General features: G+C 24.1%; 7 protein-coding genes and 1 non-coding gene across 8 annotated transcripts; 4 read left to right on the top strand and 4 right to left on the bottom strand.

The window, feature by feature from the left end:
* Positions 1-39: 39 nt before the first annotated feature.
* DDB_G0276135 (hypothetical protein) lies at positions 40-1,054 on the bottom strand (the record flags this gene model as incomplete). Its single annotated transcript, XM_638154.1, has 2 exons — positions 40-298; positions 396-1,054. 2 exons carry the CDS (start codon positions 1,052-1,054, stop codon positions 40-42), a joined length of 918 nt encoding a protein of 305 aa, XP_643246.1.
* Positions 1,055-1,752: 698 nt separating this feature from the next.
* On the top strand, positions 1,753-7,436 carry xrn1 (5'-3' exoribonuclease; the record flags this gene model as incomplete). The annotated part of the gene is made up of 4 exons (XM_638153.1): positions 1,753-1,840; positions 1,988-2,409; positions 2,579-2,656; positions 2,775-7,436. 4 exons carry the CDS (start codon positions 1,753-1,755, stop codon positions 7,434-7,436), a joined length of 5,250 nt encoding a protein of 1,749 aa, XP_643245.1.
* Positions 7,437-7,628: 192 nt separating this feature from the next.
* On the bottom strand, positions 7,629-7,874 carry DDB_G0276231 (hypothetical protein; the record flags this gene model as incomplete). Its single annotated transcript, XM_638152.1, has 2 exons — positions 7,629-7,771; positions 7,862-7,874. 2 exons carry the CDS (start codon positions 7,872-7,874, stop codon positions 7,629-7,631), a joined length of 156 nt encoding a protein of 51 aa, XP_643244.1.
* A 1,290-nt stretch (positions 7,875-9,164) lies between these two features.
* Positions 9,165-11,958, bottom strand: clcC (chloride channel protein; the record flags this gene model as incomplete). Its single annotated transcript, XM_638151.1, has 6 exons — positions 9,165-9,217; positions 9,359-9,454; positions 9,581-10,424; positions 10,512-11,401; positions 11,485-11,617; positions 11,701-11,958. 6 exons carry the CDS (start codon positions 11,956-11,958, stop codon positions 9,165-9,167), a joined length of 2,274 nt encoding a protein of 757 aa, XP_643243.1.
* A 979-nt stretch (positions 11,959-12,937) lies between these two features.
* Positions 12,938-13,010, top strand: tRNA-Arg-UCU-6. Its single transcript has one exon. It is a non-coding gene; the product is annotated as a tRNA-Arg (tRNA).
* DDB_G0276139 (hypothetical protein) lies at positions 13,004-13,399 on the top strand (the record flags this gene model as incomplete). The annotated part of the gene is made up of 1 exon (XM_638150.1): positions 13,004-13,399. One exon carries the CDS (start codon positions 13,004-13,006, stop codon positions 13,397-13,399), a length of 396 nt encoding a protein of 131 aa, XP_643242.1.
* A 479-nt stretch (positions 13,400-13,878) lies between these two features.
* DDB_G0276161 (hypothetical protein) lies at positions 13,879-14,102 on the top strand (the record flags this gene model as incomplete). Its single annotated transcript, XM_638149.1, has 2 exons — positions 13,879-13,891; positions 13,960-14,102. 2 exons carry the CDS (start codon positions 13,879-13,881, stop codon positions 14,100-14,102), a joined length of 156 nt encoding a protein of 51 aa, XP_643241.1.
* A 324-nt stretch (positions 14,103-14,426) lies between these two features.
* On the bottom strand, positions 14,427-17,385 carry DDB_G0276227 (ADP-ribosylation factor-related; the record flags this gene model as incomplete). Its single annotated transcript, XM_638148.1, has 4 exons — positions 14,427-14,815; positions 14,924-15,403; positions 15,515-16,726; positions 16,953-17,385. The coding sequence occupies 4 exons, from the start codon at positions 17,383-17,385 to the stop codon at positions 14,427-14,429; spliced, it is 2,514 nt and encodes an 837-aa protein (XP_643240.1).
* Between the last annotated feature and the right edge of the window lie 115 nt (positions 17,386-17,500).

Raw genomic sequence — 17,500 nt, 5'->3', positions numbered from 1 at the left:
TTTATTTATTTATTTATTTATTTATTATTAATTTATTAATTAATTATTATTATTATTATTTGTTAAGACAATTACCAAAGCAGTGATAGCACAAGCAATGGCTAAAACTACAAATATGATTGTACCCCATAAATTCGGAGAGAACTTTCCTTTTAATAGTTGTCTGTAAACTTGAAAATACCTTAAGGGGCTATATATCAAAATTAATGATCCCAGTGTAACAAATATAATACCACCGGCTTTACTTGTTCCAAGTTTTGCTAAAGCAACACCTAAACCTATAGATCCTAGTGAAGTTCTTTAAAAAAAAAAAAAAAAATTTATAATTAGAACAAGATGAAAGAAAAAAAAAAAAAAAAGCAACTGGTTGAATAACAATAATAATGTTATCTTACCTTAACCAAGCTAAAAAAGTTCTCTCATTAGCAAGATGGTCTCGAGCTACACTTCCTTTATTCTCTAGGATCTTATTAAATAATAATTTACGATAATAAAGCTTAATCCTTCTAATTTCCTCTTGTTCATCTCTTTTTTCAATTTCTTTTTCACTTTCTTTTTTACTTTCATTTTCATTTTTATTTTCATTTTTATTTTCATTTTCATTTTCATTTTCATTTTCATTTTCATTTTCATTTTCATTTTCATTTTCATTTTCATTTTCATTTTCATTTTCATTTTCATTTTCATTTTTACTTTTACTTTTACTTTCATTATTTTTAGTATTATTAATGCTGTTGCCTCTTTTTCTAACCCTAGGTTGACTATTATCACCATGATTTTTTTTATTTTTATTATTATTATTATTATTTTTATTATTATTATTATTATTATTATTATTATTATTATTATTATTATTATTATTATTATTATTATTATTATTATTTTCATGAATTTTCATATTTTCAATATAATTTGGGTCATCCAAAGAGGAACTTTTGGAAGATTTTATTGATGTGTTATCTTTTGGAATTGGGTTGTTATCGCCACTTGATGAAAGTGTTGATTTATTGTCATTATTATTATTGTTGATATCGTTATTATTATTATTGGTCATGTCATTATTGCATTTCTATTTTATAAGGGAGAAATAAATAAATAAAAACAAATAAAGTGTTTGATCAAATTAAAAATTAATTTCAAAAAATAATTTTTTTTTTTCTTTTTTTTTTTTTTTTCTTTTTTTTTCAATTTTTTTTTTTTTTTTCAATTTTTTTTTTTTTTTATTTTTTATTTTTTTTTTTTATTTTCTTTTTTTTAATTTTCATTTATTTTGTAAATATATACAAGTTCACCCAATTTATACCCTTATATATAGTAATATCTTTATTATTGTATATTTTGCGATAGTATACATTTTTATTTCATTTAATAGTAATATATATAATTATATTAGTAATAATAATATATTTTTTTAAATCAATTTTTAAAGATTTTTTTTTTTTCAAATTTTTTAATATAATATATTAAAATAATAATTATAATTATAAAAAAAAAAAAAAAAAAAAAAGAAAAAGATAGAAATTGATAGTATAATAAAAATTAAAAATTAAGAATAACAAAATTTATAACACACACATAAAATAGTAATATTAAATTAATAAAAATAATAATATAATTTTTACAATCTTGTACAATAATCATATTAAATTTAACTTAAGGTATTACATACACCAATACACCAACACACACAAAACTTACAATAAAAACATTCACATATATAAATAATATAAATAATAGTATAATAATTTAAGTATGGGTGTTCCAAGATTTTTTAGATGGGTATCAGAGAGATATCCACAAATTTTACAAAAAATATTAGATTCAAATCCTCCCGAGTATGGTATGTTTTTTTTTTTTTTTTTTTTTTTTTTTTTCCTTCTTCTTCTTCTTCTTCTTTTTCAAATTCAACTTATTATCAAATATTTGAATGATATCAATTAATAATAACAATAATAAAAAAAAATATATATAAATATGTATATATTAGATAATTTATATTTGGATATGAATGGTATTATACATGCTTGTTCACAAGAATTTGCAAATAGTTTAATAGAATTTTCAGAGGAAGAATTAATTCGTCAAGTTTGTAATTATGTCGATAGACTTTTTCATACAATCAGACCAACCAAATTATTTTATATGGCAATTGATGGTGTTGCACCAAGATCAAAAATTAATCAACAAAGACAACGTAGATTTTTATCAGTTCACAGAGATGAGAAATTAAAACAGAAATTAATATCAGAAGGTAAACCTGTACCAGAGGTAATCTTTAATAGAACTGCCATCACTCCTGGTACTCAATTCATGTATAACCTTTCTGAATCAATTCAATTTTATATTAAAAAGAAAATATCTGAAGATTTATCTTGGAGAGAAGTTCGAGTTATCTTTTCTGGTCCAGAGGTAAGTTTTTTAAAATCATTTTATAAATCATTCTTTTTTTTTTTTTTTTTTTTTTTTTTTTTTTCATTGAAATTTCTCAACATAATTTTTTTTTTTTTCATTGAAATTTCTCAACATAATTTTTTTTTTTTTTTTCTTTTTTTTTTTTTTCTTTGAAATTTCTCAATAGAATCCAGGTGAAGGTGAACATAAAATTATTGATTACATTCGTAAAAACAAAGCTAGTCCAGATTGGGATGCCAACCAAGTAAGTTTTTTTATAATTTAATTTAAAATTTATAATTTATAATTTTAATATATATATACTAAAAATTTTTTTATTTTTTTTTTTTTTATTATTTTTTTTTTTTTTTTTTTAATTTTAGTCACATTGCTTATATGGTTTAGATGCAGATTTAATTTTATTAGGATTAATTACACATGAACCAAATTTTTCAATTCTTAGAGAGGAGATATCATTTAAGCCAACCAAGAGACAGTTAGATTTTCAATTACTTCACATATCATTATTACGTGAATATCTTGACTTGGAGTTAAGAAATGATGATTTAGAGTTTGGATATGATTTAGAGAGAATCATAGATGATTTCATATTGATTATGATATTTTTTGGTAATGATTTCTTACCACATTTACCATTTTTAGAGATTTCAAAAGGTGGTCTAAACTCAATATTCGAATTGTATAAGAGTAGTCTTCCATCGTTGGGTGGTTACTTGACAGAGGGCGCCACAATCGATTTGGAAAGATTACAACATTTCTTCAAGTTTTTACAAAAATTCGAAAAGAAACAACAACAAGGAATTATGGGTTCAACTGAAGAGGATTTAGATGATAAGAAGGTGGAAGTCGCAGAATTGGTAGAAGATTCAGTTTTAGAACATGATGGATTAGATGAAGAGGCAAAGAAAGAATTTGAAAGATTAGCAATGGAAAGATTAAAAAGTCATTTCCCAGTTTCTGATAGTGAAGATGGAGAAGAAGATCCTGATGAACAATTGGTTAACGAATTATATAATGTAGAAAACTCTTATTATAGACAATATTTTAACGAATTCCCAAATACATTGGATGAGATTAAAGCATTTAAAGAGAAAGTTGTATTATCCTATGTCGAAGGTTTAGTTTGGGTATTGAATTACTATCACAACGGTTGTATCTCTTGGGTTTGGTTCTATCCATTCTACTATGCACCATTGGCAATCGATTTCAACAATATACCAGATTTGCACATTGATTTCCAACCAGGTGAACCAATAACACCATTCCAGCAGCTTTTAAGTGTATTACCACCACAATCGGTTGATTTAATACCAAAGAGTTATCAAACGTTAATGTTGGATCTATTCTCGCCAATTATTGATTTCTATCCAGTTGAATTTGAAATCGATACAAAGGATCCTCATTATTTCGATGGTATTGCAGAATTGGGTTTCATTGATCATCAAAGACTATTGGATGCAACAGCATCCATAAAGAAATCATTGGCCCAATCGGGTCAAAAGGTTTTCACCGATGAAGAAGAGGCTAGAAATAGTATCAAGAATGCCGTTATCATCTATCATGATGCCGATGTTGATCAATTTGTTAAATCACCAAATTCAAATGTTTTCAAGGATATTGAACATTCATCAGCAACAACCGAGGATATAGTACTACCAACATTTGATAATCCATTACCACATTTCCGTTATTGTGCTGATCAAGTTTTAACAGGTGTTCAATGTCCATCGGGTTTCCCAACTTTCAAGAGTTTACAATTCACTTGGAAATATCAAAATTCAGTTATCGATGTTTGGGGCATGATGTCAAGAAAAGATTCATTAATCGTTGTACCACCTCATCAATCGAAACAATACGATTGTAACAATATCGATGAATTTTCAAAATTGAAATCATTAATCGGTAAAAAATGTTATATCAATTGGCCATATCATCAAGAGGGTAAGATCCTTTATTTCTCTTGTTCAAATAGAAAATTGTTTTCAAAGGGAACAACTGATAATTCAACACCTCAAAAATTGGCTTTCCTTGATCATGTTAAAAAAACAAAACTTTCATTACTTCGTAAGGGTATCAATATCTATTATGATAATGAAAAAGATGATGGTAAACAACAATCTAATGGTTCATCAACTGGTTATACTGCTTCAAAATTAGGTTATGAAGATACTAACACCATTTTGGTACATATCAATAAATTGGTTGGTGTTCAAACCATGCCAAATGGTAGTACAAAGAAACGTTATTCAGATGAAGAGGATGTTTATCCAATTGAATTAATGGTAGATTATGATTTAATTGCAACCGATTCAAGATTTGAAGAAATCGATGAATTACCATTTGAAAAGAGATTCCCAATCGGTAAGAAAGTATTGGTAACAAAGAAACAATATTTCGGTACAATTGGTACAGTCATCAATCATTATGATAATCAACTTCAATTGGAGATTAAGGTACCATCGGTAAAGATGGATATGAACTTTGGTCATCAAGTTGCAAAGAAAGAGGTTGAATACTTTCCAATTCAACATGTCGCTAAATTGGTTGGTACTACAGTTTCAAGTATTAGTCAATTAACTGCAGGTTTATTCATTTTCAAACCAATGGTTGATATTGGTTTAAATTTAAAATTCACTGGTAGACAACAACAGGTTTTAGGTTATTGTAGAGGTTATGATGTGAACAGAGGTGGTAACATTTTTCATCAATGGGAGTTTAGTCAAGAGGCTATCAATTTAATCACTGAATACTTTAACAAGTTCCCATTACTTCATCAAATTTTAGCATTATTCTCAAAACCAGATTCAAACATTGGTGTTGGTGGTGCTAAAATGTCAAAGAATGTCGATATCACTCCTTTATTCGCTACCAAAGAGGAGAAAGCTGAATTCTTACAAGGAGTCGAAGAGTTTATTGAAAAGAGTGGCATTAGAAAGAAAAGAGTTGTACCATGTGGTACCGACTCTTTAGGTAAGGAAGGTATTGAAAAGATTGAAAAATATTATTATGATCAAACTCATCAAACTGAATATACAATTCAAGAGATTCATTGTTCAACAACTGATATCGTGGAGCCACCCTCTTATGAATCGGTTATTTCAATGGAAAGACATCATCTCATCAAGGGACTACAACCAAAACAAGATTTAAATAACTCTCAAAATGGTGTTAAATCTCCAACTTTATCTTCCCAAAATTATTCTTTCCAATCATTTGCCAACACTGGTAAATTCCATTTAGGTGATAGAGTAGTTTCCATTCTAGATAAAGGTAATTTACCATTTGGTACTTTTGGTACTGTTGCCTCTATTCAAGATCAAAAGGTTGATGTTGTCTTTGATACCGAATGTTTTGCTGGTAATAGTTTAGATGGTTATTGTTCAGAGAAAAGAGGTATTTGTATCTCTAAACTTAGACTTTATAATCTTTCTTGTCCACCACCACCACCAAAATCAACAATTAATAAGTTCTATGATCAATCAATTGATCCTGCTGAATATTGGGAAAAAGTTCAAACTCAACAAAATAATAACCATAATCATGGTCAAAAGAAAATTTATTCAAATGGTGGTCAAAAATTAAATCAACAAATTGATCAACAAACTCCAATTACTAATGCTGTTGAAAATAAAGAATTAAATTGGCAACAATTACAATTGATAAATAATATTTCTAATCCACAACAACATAATGCCAATAATAACAATAACAATAACAATTATAATAATAATAATAATAATCATCATCATGGCCAAAATCATAATCAAAATAAAGTTAATCAACATCCATTAGCAATTAATAATCCAAATTCTGTTAATTATCCAATGAAGAGAAAACCAACTTATGTTAAACAAAATTTTGAACAACAAGAATATGCTGATCTTTCTAAAAACTATCCAAATTTAGAGTATAACTTTTATTATGATCAAAATGATCAAAGAAAACAACCACAACAATTACAACAACCAAAACCACAACAACAACCACAACCACAACCACAACCACAACCAAAACAACCAAAGCAACCAAAGCAACCAAAACAATCTAAACAACCACCTCAACAACCACCTCAGCAACCACAAGAACCAATTGATCCAGAAAAATTAAGACAACAAACTAGAACAAACAAACGTTTGAATTTAATCTATCAAAATATTGAACAAAATTCTTTCCCAGGATCCCAATCTTCTGAGCACAATAATGGTGATGGTAGTAGTGAAGAGCAAGTTCAAACCAATCCAAATGCTCTCTTACTCTTGAACAATATGTTTGCTTCAACCTCCATTTCTTCTGATCAAACTAATGATCCAGATGGATTACCTCAAGGTCCACCACCACATATGATGGGCCATTATCCACCAGGTCCACCACCTATGATGGGTTACCCACCACATTACCATCCAGGTCATTCTTATCCACCACCTCCACCACACATGATGGGTAATTATCCACCAGGTCCACCACCACCACATATGATGGGTTATCCACCACATTACCATCCAGGTCATCCTTATCCACCACATCATCCAGGTCAACAAGAAGAGCACCACCATCATCAACAACAACAACAAGAACAACAACAACACCCAACACAACAAGAACAACCAAACCAACATCCAAAGAAAAAACAACCAAAACAACCAAAACTACCAAAACAACCAAACCAAAATCAAACACAACCAACCCAAGATGGTCAACAGCAACAGCCACCAAAACAACCTAAGCAACCAAATCCAAATCAAACACCAAAACAACCAGCACAACCAAAACAAACCAAGCAACCTGCACAACCAAAACAACCAGCACAACCAAAACAAGCTGCTCAAACAAAACAACCAGCTCAACCAAAACAACCAGCACAACCAAAACAAGCTGCTCAAACAAAACAACCAAAACAACCAAAACAATCTAAACAACCAGCTCAACAAACTTCACCAACAACCCCAAATCCAACAACAGAAACAAATCTAAATCCAACAATAGAAACAACCTCAACTCCACCAACACCAACCACTGCTCAATAAATTGACAATATCTAAAAATACTATCTTTTTTCTTTTTCTTTTTTCTTTTTCTTTTTTTTTTTTTTTTTTTTTTTTTTTTATAATTTTTAATTTTATTTATACAATTTTTAAATTATGAGTATATTAATTTATAAATGGTTTGTTTAATAGTTCGAATCTTTTGAACGTTGCACACGTTTATGTACGATTAAGTTAACGAGGGCAAACTCCTCCATTGAAGCAAATGTTATTGTTTTCAAAAGAGTTAATCGAAAAAGTTGTTGAACTAATGTTTGTTTTTGAGTTTAATTTTTGGTTCTTTTCATTTGAAAAAGATGAGATTGATCTTAAGGATTCTATTATTTTGTTTTAAAATGTTAATAATTAATTTTTTATTTTTTTATTTTTTTATTTTTTTTTTTGTCTCTTTTTAAAATAATATTTACCAAAGAGAGTCATTTTTTTTTTTTATAGTTTTAAAGTTTTTTTTATTTAATTTTACAATTCGATTTATTTGATTTGAATGATTATTTTTTTTTTTTTCAAATTCCTTTTTATACCAAAATATTTGTTTGTAAAAAACATTTTAATTATTATTTTTTTGTTTTTCCCTTCAAATTAAGAAATAGATAAAAAAAAAAAGTTTGAATGCATGTTGGGTAACTGTTTTTTTATTTATTTCTTTTTAAAAAATAATTAAAAGTGGGTTTTTTGAATATGAGTTGTATTTTTAACCTCCACAAACACAGTTTGAATTAAAAAAAAACAAACAAAAATTTAAAAAATTAAAAAAATGGGTTATAATTTAAAAAAATAAAACAATAACAAGTGATTGAAATCTAATATTGATGTGATTGAGTAAAATAAAAAAATTATAAAAAAAAAAATAAACACAAAGAAATAGAAAAAAAAAAAAGAAAAAAAAAAAAATGTCATATAATTTGAGAGGTGATGATGTTAATATTATTTAATTTTTGAAATCGAATTAGATCTTATTATTTTAGATATTTTTTTAAAAACTGTTGTAATTGTTGTTTGTAAAATTTTACTAAATTTGTATTATTATTGTGAAATAAATTTAAATTTTTTGGGGTGGGTTTTTAAAATTAATTTTTATTTTTTTTAATTCCTTTTTAATTTTAATATGCACAAATAATATTTTTTTTTAGTAAAATAAAATTCATAATTTTATCACCACAAATAACACACAGGTGTTCCAATACTTTTTTTTTTTTTCTTGTAATATTAATCATTTTCTTAAAAAAAAGAAAAAAAAAAATAAATATAAAAAAAAGATTCAACCAATCAATGTTAACTCTTTCTAAAAACAAATGATTAATATTTACTTGTTTAAAGTTTATCCCAGATATACAACTTGTATATTTTATTTAAGTATTTTATTTTATTGAATTAAATAAAATATTATACAAGCTTAATAATAGTAAAATGTATATTTAATATATTATTAAATTATTAAATTTATAATAATTAAAATGATGATGCGGTTTACTTGTGTGTTGAGATATTATTATTATTATTATTATTATTATTATTATTATTATTATTATTATTATTATTATTATTATTATTATTATTGTTATTATTTATTATTATTATTATTTTATTTATTTTTTAAATTTGTACAATCCAAGAAAAAAAAAAAAAATATAAAAATAAAAATTATTATTATTTTTTTTTTTTTTTTGACATTAAAAAATATTATTTGAATAATTTGAGTTTAACAAGTTTTTAGAATAAATCATTTCTAGTTACCATTCCAACTACCTCGTTGTTTATATCAACTTTAATATTTTTAAAATTAAATAAATAAAAAATTTAAAAGAAGACAAGTATTAGAATGATGATTATATAAATTTTTATAAAATAAAATTAATTTTTTTTTTTTTTTAAAAAATAAAAAAATTAAAAATTAAAAAACTTACTAACTGGTAAATGTCTTAAACCCATATTTCTAAATAATTTATAAGCTTCAACAAATGAAAATGTATTATGAATTGTCACTCCACTACTATTCATATCTATTTTTTTTTTTTTTTTTTTAATAAATAAATAAATAAATTAATATTAATACATATAAAACTTTTTTTTTTTTTTTTTTTTTTTTTTTTTTTTTTTTTTAAAATAAATAAATAAGATTTACATACATGGTCTTAAATCAATAAAAGAATCTAATTCAAATTGATCAAAATTCATTTCAGATAAAGGTGGTGGACTTTTTGAGGTTTCTGTTGTAAATTTATCAAAGTCAAAATTTTCATCTAAATAAATCTCTTCACCGGTACCTCTATAGAATACACGATAAAAGAGTAGTACCAAAATATGATCTCTAAGAATGATACCTCGGTAAAGTCTTTGATTATCATATGGACCACTATTGATAACAGGGAAAGCATTATGATTATTTGAATTTAAAATGTTGACCAATAGTCTAACTTGGCAAACTTCTGGTAAAACCACAACATTTTTACTCATAACATCAGAGATTCTAATGTTATTCGTTGAATGGGGTGGTTTGGATTGTAAGAATGGTATTGATTTCTGTTCCATTAAATGTTCATAAACTGATTCATTAAAAAAGTCACCAACCCATTTAGATATCATTACTGCCAAAATGATTGGTACTAAATATTGTGTACCTTCAGTTAGTTCAACCATGATTACCACTATACAAACGGTCATCCTACAATAACCAGCCATCATTGCAGCTGAACCTACCAATGCATAAATACTACTATCAATATTTGTGAACCACATTGAAATGGTTTGACCGAATAACCTACCAAATCCTGCACCAACCATCATCATTGGTACAAAAAGTCCACCTGCGACCCATAAACCACTTGACCAAATTGAAAAAAATAATGAAATCAATGTAAACACTAATAATGGTGGTAATGTAAACATATTATTTGTTCTTGAATATAATCTTCTTAATGCTTGATCTGGGTTACCAAATAACAATGATCCCAATTCACTATACATTCCATCCTTTTAAAAGAAAAAAAAAAAATTGAAATTAATAAATAATAATTATTTTTTTATATTTTATATTTTTTTTTTTTTTCTTCAACTTACAGGACAAAAGAATTGCACCATTTCAGTATTCGATTGATCTTCACAAACACTAGTTTCAATGACAATATTCGATTGGTATCTACAATCAAATATAAAAGAGGCATAATAACAAACTACAGATGTTACAACACTTACAAACAATGCTTCGAATAATCTTAAATAAGGATTTTGTTTTAATTTTTCTTTTCTCCATTTGTTTAAATGTATATTTAAAAACACAAAGAATGCACCTAACAAACCACCAATTAAACCCAAGAAACAAAAACATAATAATTCTGAATACCTAAATAGATAGAGTCTTGAGAAACCAAAAGTGAGTAAACCAGTATCATGCATATCAGGTGACGAACCAATACCTTGTAAAAGGAAATTGGTTGTGAATGCTGCTATAACACAAGTGAAAAATGTTCTCCAAGTTAATTGACGTGACCAAAATGATGATACCTCTTCAATTGAAAATAAAACGCCGCCAATGGGTGCACCAAATGCTGCTGCCAGCCCAGTGGCTGCACCAATTGAAATGAAATCTCTCTTATCTCTATCGTTTCTATAGGAAAGGAATAACGATGGATAGAAACCCATTGTCGATGACTTAAATTGACTAATGGCAGCACCAACTGCTGATCCAATATGAATCATTGGTCCCTCAGGTCCAACAAATAATCCAGATGAAAATGATAGTACCAATGATACAATCTTTCCTAATAATGCTCTAAATCCTAATGCTTCTCTAACTTTAACACCATTTAAAATTCCTTTAACTTCTGGTATACCTGAACTACTTGCTAATGGTCCTGCCACTATCACCATTAAACATGATAAAAATACAAATAATAAATTTATACCTAAAAATGTTAAAAATGCTTCACCTTGTAATCCATTTGATACATCTATATATACATAAAAATTAATTTAATTAATAAATAAAGTTTATATATTTATAAATACATAAATATATATATAAACTCCTTACAATGATTTGTATAATGAAATTTTAAACCTTGAAGTAATTGAACAACCATTTTAATTACATATGCTATACATCCAACTATAACACCTAAAAATAAACATATAATCCATTTACCAAATGTTTTTTTTAAATGAAGCTAAATAAAAATAAAAAAAAGAAATTAGTATATTATATATATTTATATATATATAAGTAATAATAATTATAATTTAAGTTTACCCCTTTTGTTGTTTTTTCATATTCTTCTCTTTGTAAAAGATTATCATTTACACTAAAATTTAAACTTTGTATATTTTTCATTTTTTGTTTTTCTAGAGGCGATAGCCTATGATTCCTTCTTCTATGTGTAACCGATGATGATGAATGATAGGTTGAATTTACATCACCTCTGTGTCTCCATGGGTCATATATCATTGATGATTGATTATTTATATCTTCCACCCTATCTGATAAGGGTTTATTTAATGATGATCCCATCTTTTAAAAATTATATATAGAGTAAATAATAAAACTTTTATATATTTATTTATTTGAGTATCGATTTGTGTAAAAAAAAAAAAAAAAAAAAAAAAAAAAAAAAAAAAAAAAATAGTGAAAAATATAAAAATGTATTTTTTTTTTTTAACAAAAAGAGTAAACAAACTTTATTTTTTTTTTTTTTTTTTTTTTTTTTTTATTTAAAAAAAAATATCCATAACGAGATTGAAAATAAAAATAAAAAATTTTTTTTTTTTTTAAAAAAAAAAAAAAAAAAATAATTTTATTTAGAATTTTCTTTTCACCACTTTCACCATTAATAAAAAAAAAAAAAAAATAATTTCACCTTCTGTTTGGGAATTAAAAAAATCTTTCTGACGAATTTTATTGTTCTTTTTGATATTCTCTTACACTTTTGTTTAAAATCCACAAAGATATTTTCAAAAAAAAAAAAAAAAATGAAAATAAAAAATAAAAAAAAATATTTTTAGTCTATTTATTTAAAATATTTTTATTTTTTATTATTTAGATATATTTTAAATATGTTTTAAAAATATATTTTAAATATATATCTATCTAAAATAATAATAGAATTAAAATAATTATTTATAAATTAAAATATTGATATTTTTTAAATTGTAATGAAACCTCGTTCGCCTTCATTACAAATTACAATGTACTACTAATATATTTCAAATAATAATTTAATTTAATGTTGTAAACATTATAAAAATATATAAAAATATTTTCAAATATTTGATAGTAAAAATATAAATATACAAATTTTTTTTGAATGAAATAATGCAATTGTTAGTAGATTCTCCTCGATATCTATAACATGAGATTCAAAAATATTAAAATATAAATTTTTTTTTTTTTTTTTTTTTTAATAACATCACTCAATTTGGGTGTGTTCTAGGAGTTTATTTGTAATCAAAATATAAATTTATAGCCGTACAAAAACTAAATTTTCAACAAAGCCCGTTTAGCAAAGTTGGAATTGCGGCAGCCTTCTAAGCTGCAGGTCGTGGGATCGAGACCCACAATGGGTGAATTATTTTTACTGCGGAACATCAAAGTCGCTGGTTCGATGTCAGAACAAGAACGTGATGAAGTTTTAGAAGATGATGATGATGATGAAGATAATAAAAGTAGCCAACAAGAACGTGATGAATTTGTAGAGGATGATGATAATAATAGTATTCAAAGTAGCCCATCATGCGCACAGCCACTTCTAACTCAATATCATGATGATGGATCCACTCCTCTATTAATTCCGGAAAGGTTACAATTTCCAACTTCACAAAATTTAACTCCTCGATTAATTCCGGAAAGGTTACAATATCCAACTTCACAAAATTTAACTTCAATAAAAAGAAAAACTACAAGATTAAGATTCGGGTTTGGAGAAATTTCACGAGTAAAGAAAACAATTAATTAAATTTAAAAATAGATTAATCAATAATAAAATAAATAAACAAACAAAAAAATGTTTTAAGAAGAGTAATTTTAGGAATATCCTCTTCAAAGACTTTTTTTTTTATTCACCATCTTCAAAAAAAGTATTGAAAAATATGAACTATTATTTAATTTAAAATTTTATTTTAAATGGAAGTGAACAACATTTTAATGGTAAATAATTATATTATATTAAACAATTGATTTTAATATATTAAACAAGTAATAATATTACTAACTATATTTTTAATTATATCATTTTATTATATTATTTTAATGGTGGATTTTCTTTGCTGTCTGAGTCTGCCTTTCTTCTCTCCACTGCTCCTTTTGCTTCATGAGCTCCCATGTTGAAATTAATAAATTTGTGATTTTTTGTTTTAATTTTTTTTTTTTGTTGTTATAATTGATTATTTGAATTTTTTTTTTTTTTTAATTATATTTTCAAACAATAAAAAAAAAATGACAATCATTGGTTTGTTTTAATACAAAATTATATAAATTAATTTATTTCTTGCTAATATTTTTAATTTTAAAAAATAGAATCAATTCTTTCAATTGCCACAGTCCAAAATAATAGTAATAATAATAATAACCAAAAGACCCCTTTTGCAAATGTATATCAATTATATAATTCTACAATACTATTTAATAATAATCAATTGACACGTAAAAGAATTAGATAAATAAAAAGATTTTTATTTCATTTATTTTAATTTTAATTTTTATTTTTATTTTTATTTTTATTTTTATTTTTATTTTTATTCTTTTCTTTTCTTTTCTTTTCTTTTCTTTTCTTTTCTTTTCTTTTCTTTTCTTTTCTTTTCTTTTCTTTTTTATTTATATTTCTTTTTTTTTTATTTTTTTTTTTTTATTTTTTTTTTTTTAAATTAATTAAAATTTGAATACCTATACAGTATAACAAATATTATTTTAACTTTAAATTATTTAGTTTTTTTTTTTCTTTTTTTTTTTTTTTTTTTTTTTGGATTCCCAACATTTTCCCAATCTTAATAAATATTATGTTTTGAAGTGATTGGAGAAGAAGGTTGAGAATTTGAACCAGTTGTAAATTTTGAAAAATGTTTAATTGGATTAGATTGTAAATTTAAATAAATTTGTTGTTGTTGTTGTTTTTGTTGTTGAACTTTTAATAAGAATAATGCACCTTCATCTTCAATTAAATTTTCAGATACATTTAAATTATTGATAACGCTATTTCTACTTTGAATCATTTGAGATAACGATTGAGCATTATCATTTGTTAATTTATTACCAGCCAATGATAAATAATTTAAAGTTGAATTATGTGTCAATGATTGTGCAATCAAATTACAACTATTAAATAATTCATTAAAACTTAAATCTAATGATTTTAATTTCATTGATTGCATGAATTCTAATTTTTTTAAAAAATAAAAAAAAAAAAAAAATTAATAATTTAATAATTTAATAATTATTAATAATAATAATAATAATTTTTTTTTTTTTTTTTTTTTATACATACCAACTAATGAATTTTTATGTTTAAAATTTAAAGAATTATTAGATAAATTTAAATTAATAATAGATACTGAATTATTAATTGATTGTAATAATTCATTAAATATTTTTATATCATATTTATCCAATGAATTATCAGAAATATCTAATGTTTCAATTGAAGCATTCCAATTAATTGATTGTGAGGTTGAAATTATATATTTTTCATCTTTTAACATTTTCGACAAATTTAAATTAACTAATACTTCATTATTATTAATACCATTAATACCACTTGTATTAATTTTTAATGTTGATGATGATGATGACGATGTTGACGATGTTGGTGTAGTTGATGATGATGATGATGATGATGATAAAGATGATGATAACCTATTAAACTTTTCAATATATGATCTTTCAATTGGATCTCTCGAATAATACCTTAAACAATCATTAAAATATACAATAAAATCTGTAATTGTACTACTACTACAACCTTCAACTATTTTTTAAAATAATAAAATAAAATAAAATTATTATTATTATTAAAATTATTATTATTATTATTATTATTATTAATTAATTTATATTTTTTTAAAAATAAAAAACTTACCAATTGGAATTTTAAATTTAGGTGGACATAAAGAAGTAAAAATTTTAATTAAATGATCTCTATAATCACAAAGTAAAACGACATCAGAAGTTGTAACTGTTGAGGATTTTCTTTTGAATTCAATTCTTTTTGGGTGAAATTTATCCACAATTATACAAAAACTACCTTTAACTTCACCACTATTACCTGGAGTTGTATTATTACTATTATTACCACTATTATTACCACTATTATTATTAAAATCATTTTCATCATTATTCATAATTTCTTTAAATGTATAAACTTTTTTTTTAATTGATAAGAATTTATTGAATAAATTATTTATACTTGGTTCAAGTTCAATTTTAAATTGATCCAATTTTATAATTACATTCTCTGGTATTGGTTTAATTGATCTCTCTAAACATGAATAATGGTTATTACGAATCATAACCAAATCAGGATTTGACATTATATGTGAAGGTAATGATGAATTTGTATCTGAATCATCTTGACTTTCTTCATCCAATTCGAAAAATGTTGGTAAATTGCCATTACTATTACCAATACCACCACCACCTCCACCACCACCACCACCATTACTATTATTACTATTATTTTGAAAAATTGATAAACCAATTGAATTTGATAAATTATTACCACTATTATTCATAATACTATTACTATTATTATTACTATTATTTAAATGATTTTGAGTAGAGTTTGATTTATGATTTGATTTTAAAATTGAAATCATTGTTGAAATATTCTTTGAGATTATATTAAATGGTTCTCTAATGTTGTAACCTGTTTTTGCAGAAATTTCACACCAACTTATATTACCCAATGTATCTAATGATTCTAAACATTTCTTTTCCAATTGTTCTGTTGTGACCTCACGTTTCTTATCACAATCGACTTTATTACCAATGACTATAATTAATGCACCGTCAGCTATATCCTTTCTTTGTTTTGATAATGTTTCAAATGTCCTTCTAAAACTATCACTATTACAAACATCATACATCAATATCACACAATTTGCATTCGATAAATAGAATGGTAATAATCCTCTTAATCTATCATGACCACCTGAATCCCAAATCTCTAAATGTAATGATAAATTACTATAATGCATCATATGTAATGTTCTAATTGCTCCAAATGTTGTTGATTCTTCAATTAAAAATTCACCTGATGAAAATCTTCTCATAAATGATGTTTTACCAACACCTATTATTAATTATTAATTATTATTATTATTATTATTATTATTATTATTATTATTATTATTATTATTATTATTATTATTATTATTATTATTATTATTATTATTATTATTATTATTATTATTATTTTTTGAATGAAATTAATATAATGAAAATAAAATAAAATAAAATAAAATAAAATAAAATAAAATAAAATAAAATAAAATAAAATTATAAAATTATATACATACCACTTAAACCTAAAATTGTACACTTTATAGTTGATAAATATCTATTTTTATCAATGAATCTTAAAGATTTTGTCATTAAATTAAATTCAGATTTTGAATATTCAACTATATTTGTATATGGTTTAAATGATGATAATACTGGTGATGAATTTGCTGTATTTTTACTATTTGTTTCACTTTCATTATCATTTTCAATTTTATTTGAATTATTATTATTATTATTACAATCAGAATCACTGTTCGACCTATTCCTACCAATGTTTATACTACCACTTCGATTTCTACTTGATGAACTTGCTTTATTAAATCCTGTATTGTTTTCATTATTACTACTATTATTACTATTACTATTAATATTACTATTACTATTACTATTACTATTATTATTATTATTATTATCGATAGTAGTTGTGTGTGATGTTAAAGTAGTCATTGTTTTTTTTATTTTTTTTTATTTTTTTTTTTATTTGTATTTGTTTATAGTTTTAAATTAATTCAATTTATATATATTTTTTTTTAAATTCGACCTTTATACAATTTATCATTTG

This window comes from Dictyostelium discoideum, assembly GCF_000004695.1.
Source record: "Dictyostelium discoideum AX4 chromosome 2 chromosome, whole genome shotgun sequence".
NCBI classification, from domain to species: domain Eukaryota; phylum Evosea; class Eumycetozoa; order Dictyosteliales; family Dictyosteliaceae; genus Dictyostelium; species Dictyostelium discoideum.
Note: the sequence above shows the minus strand (reverse complement) of the source record. Positions and strands in the feature narration are given on the sequence as shown.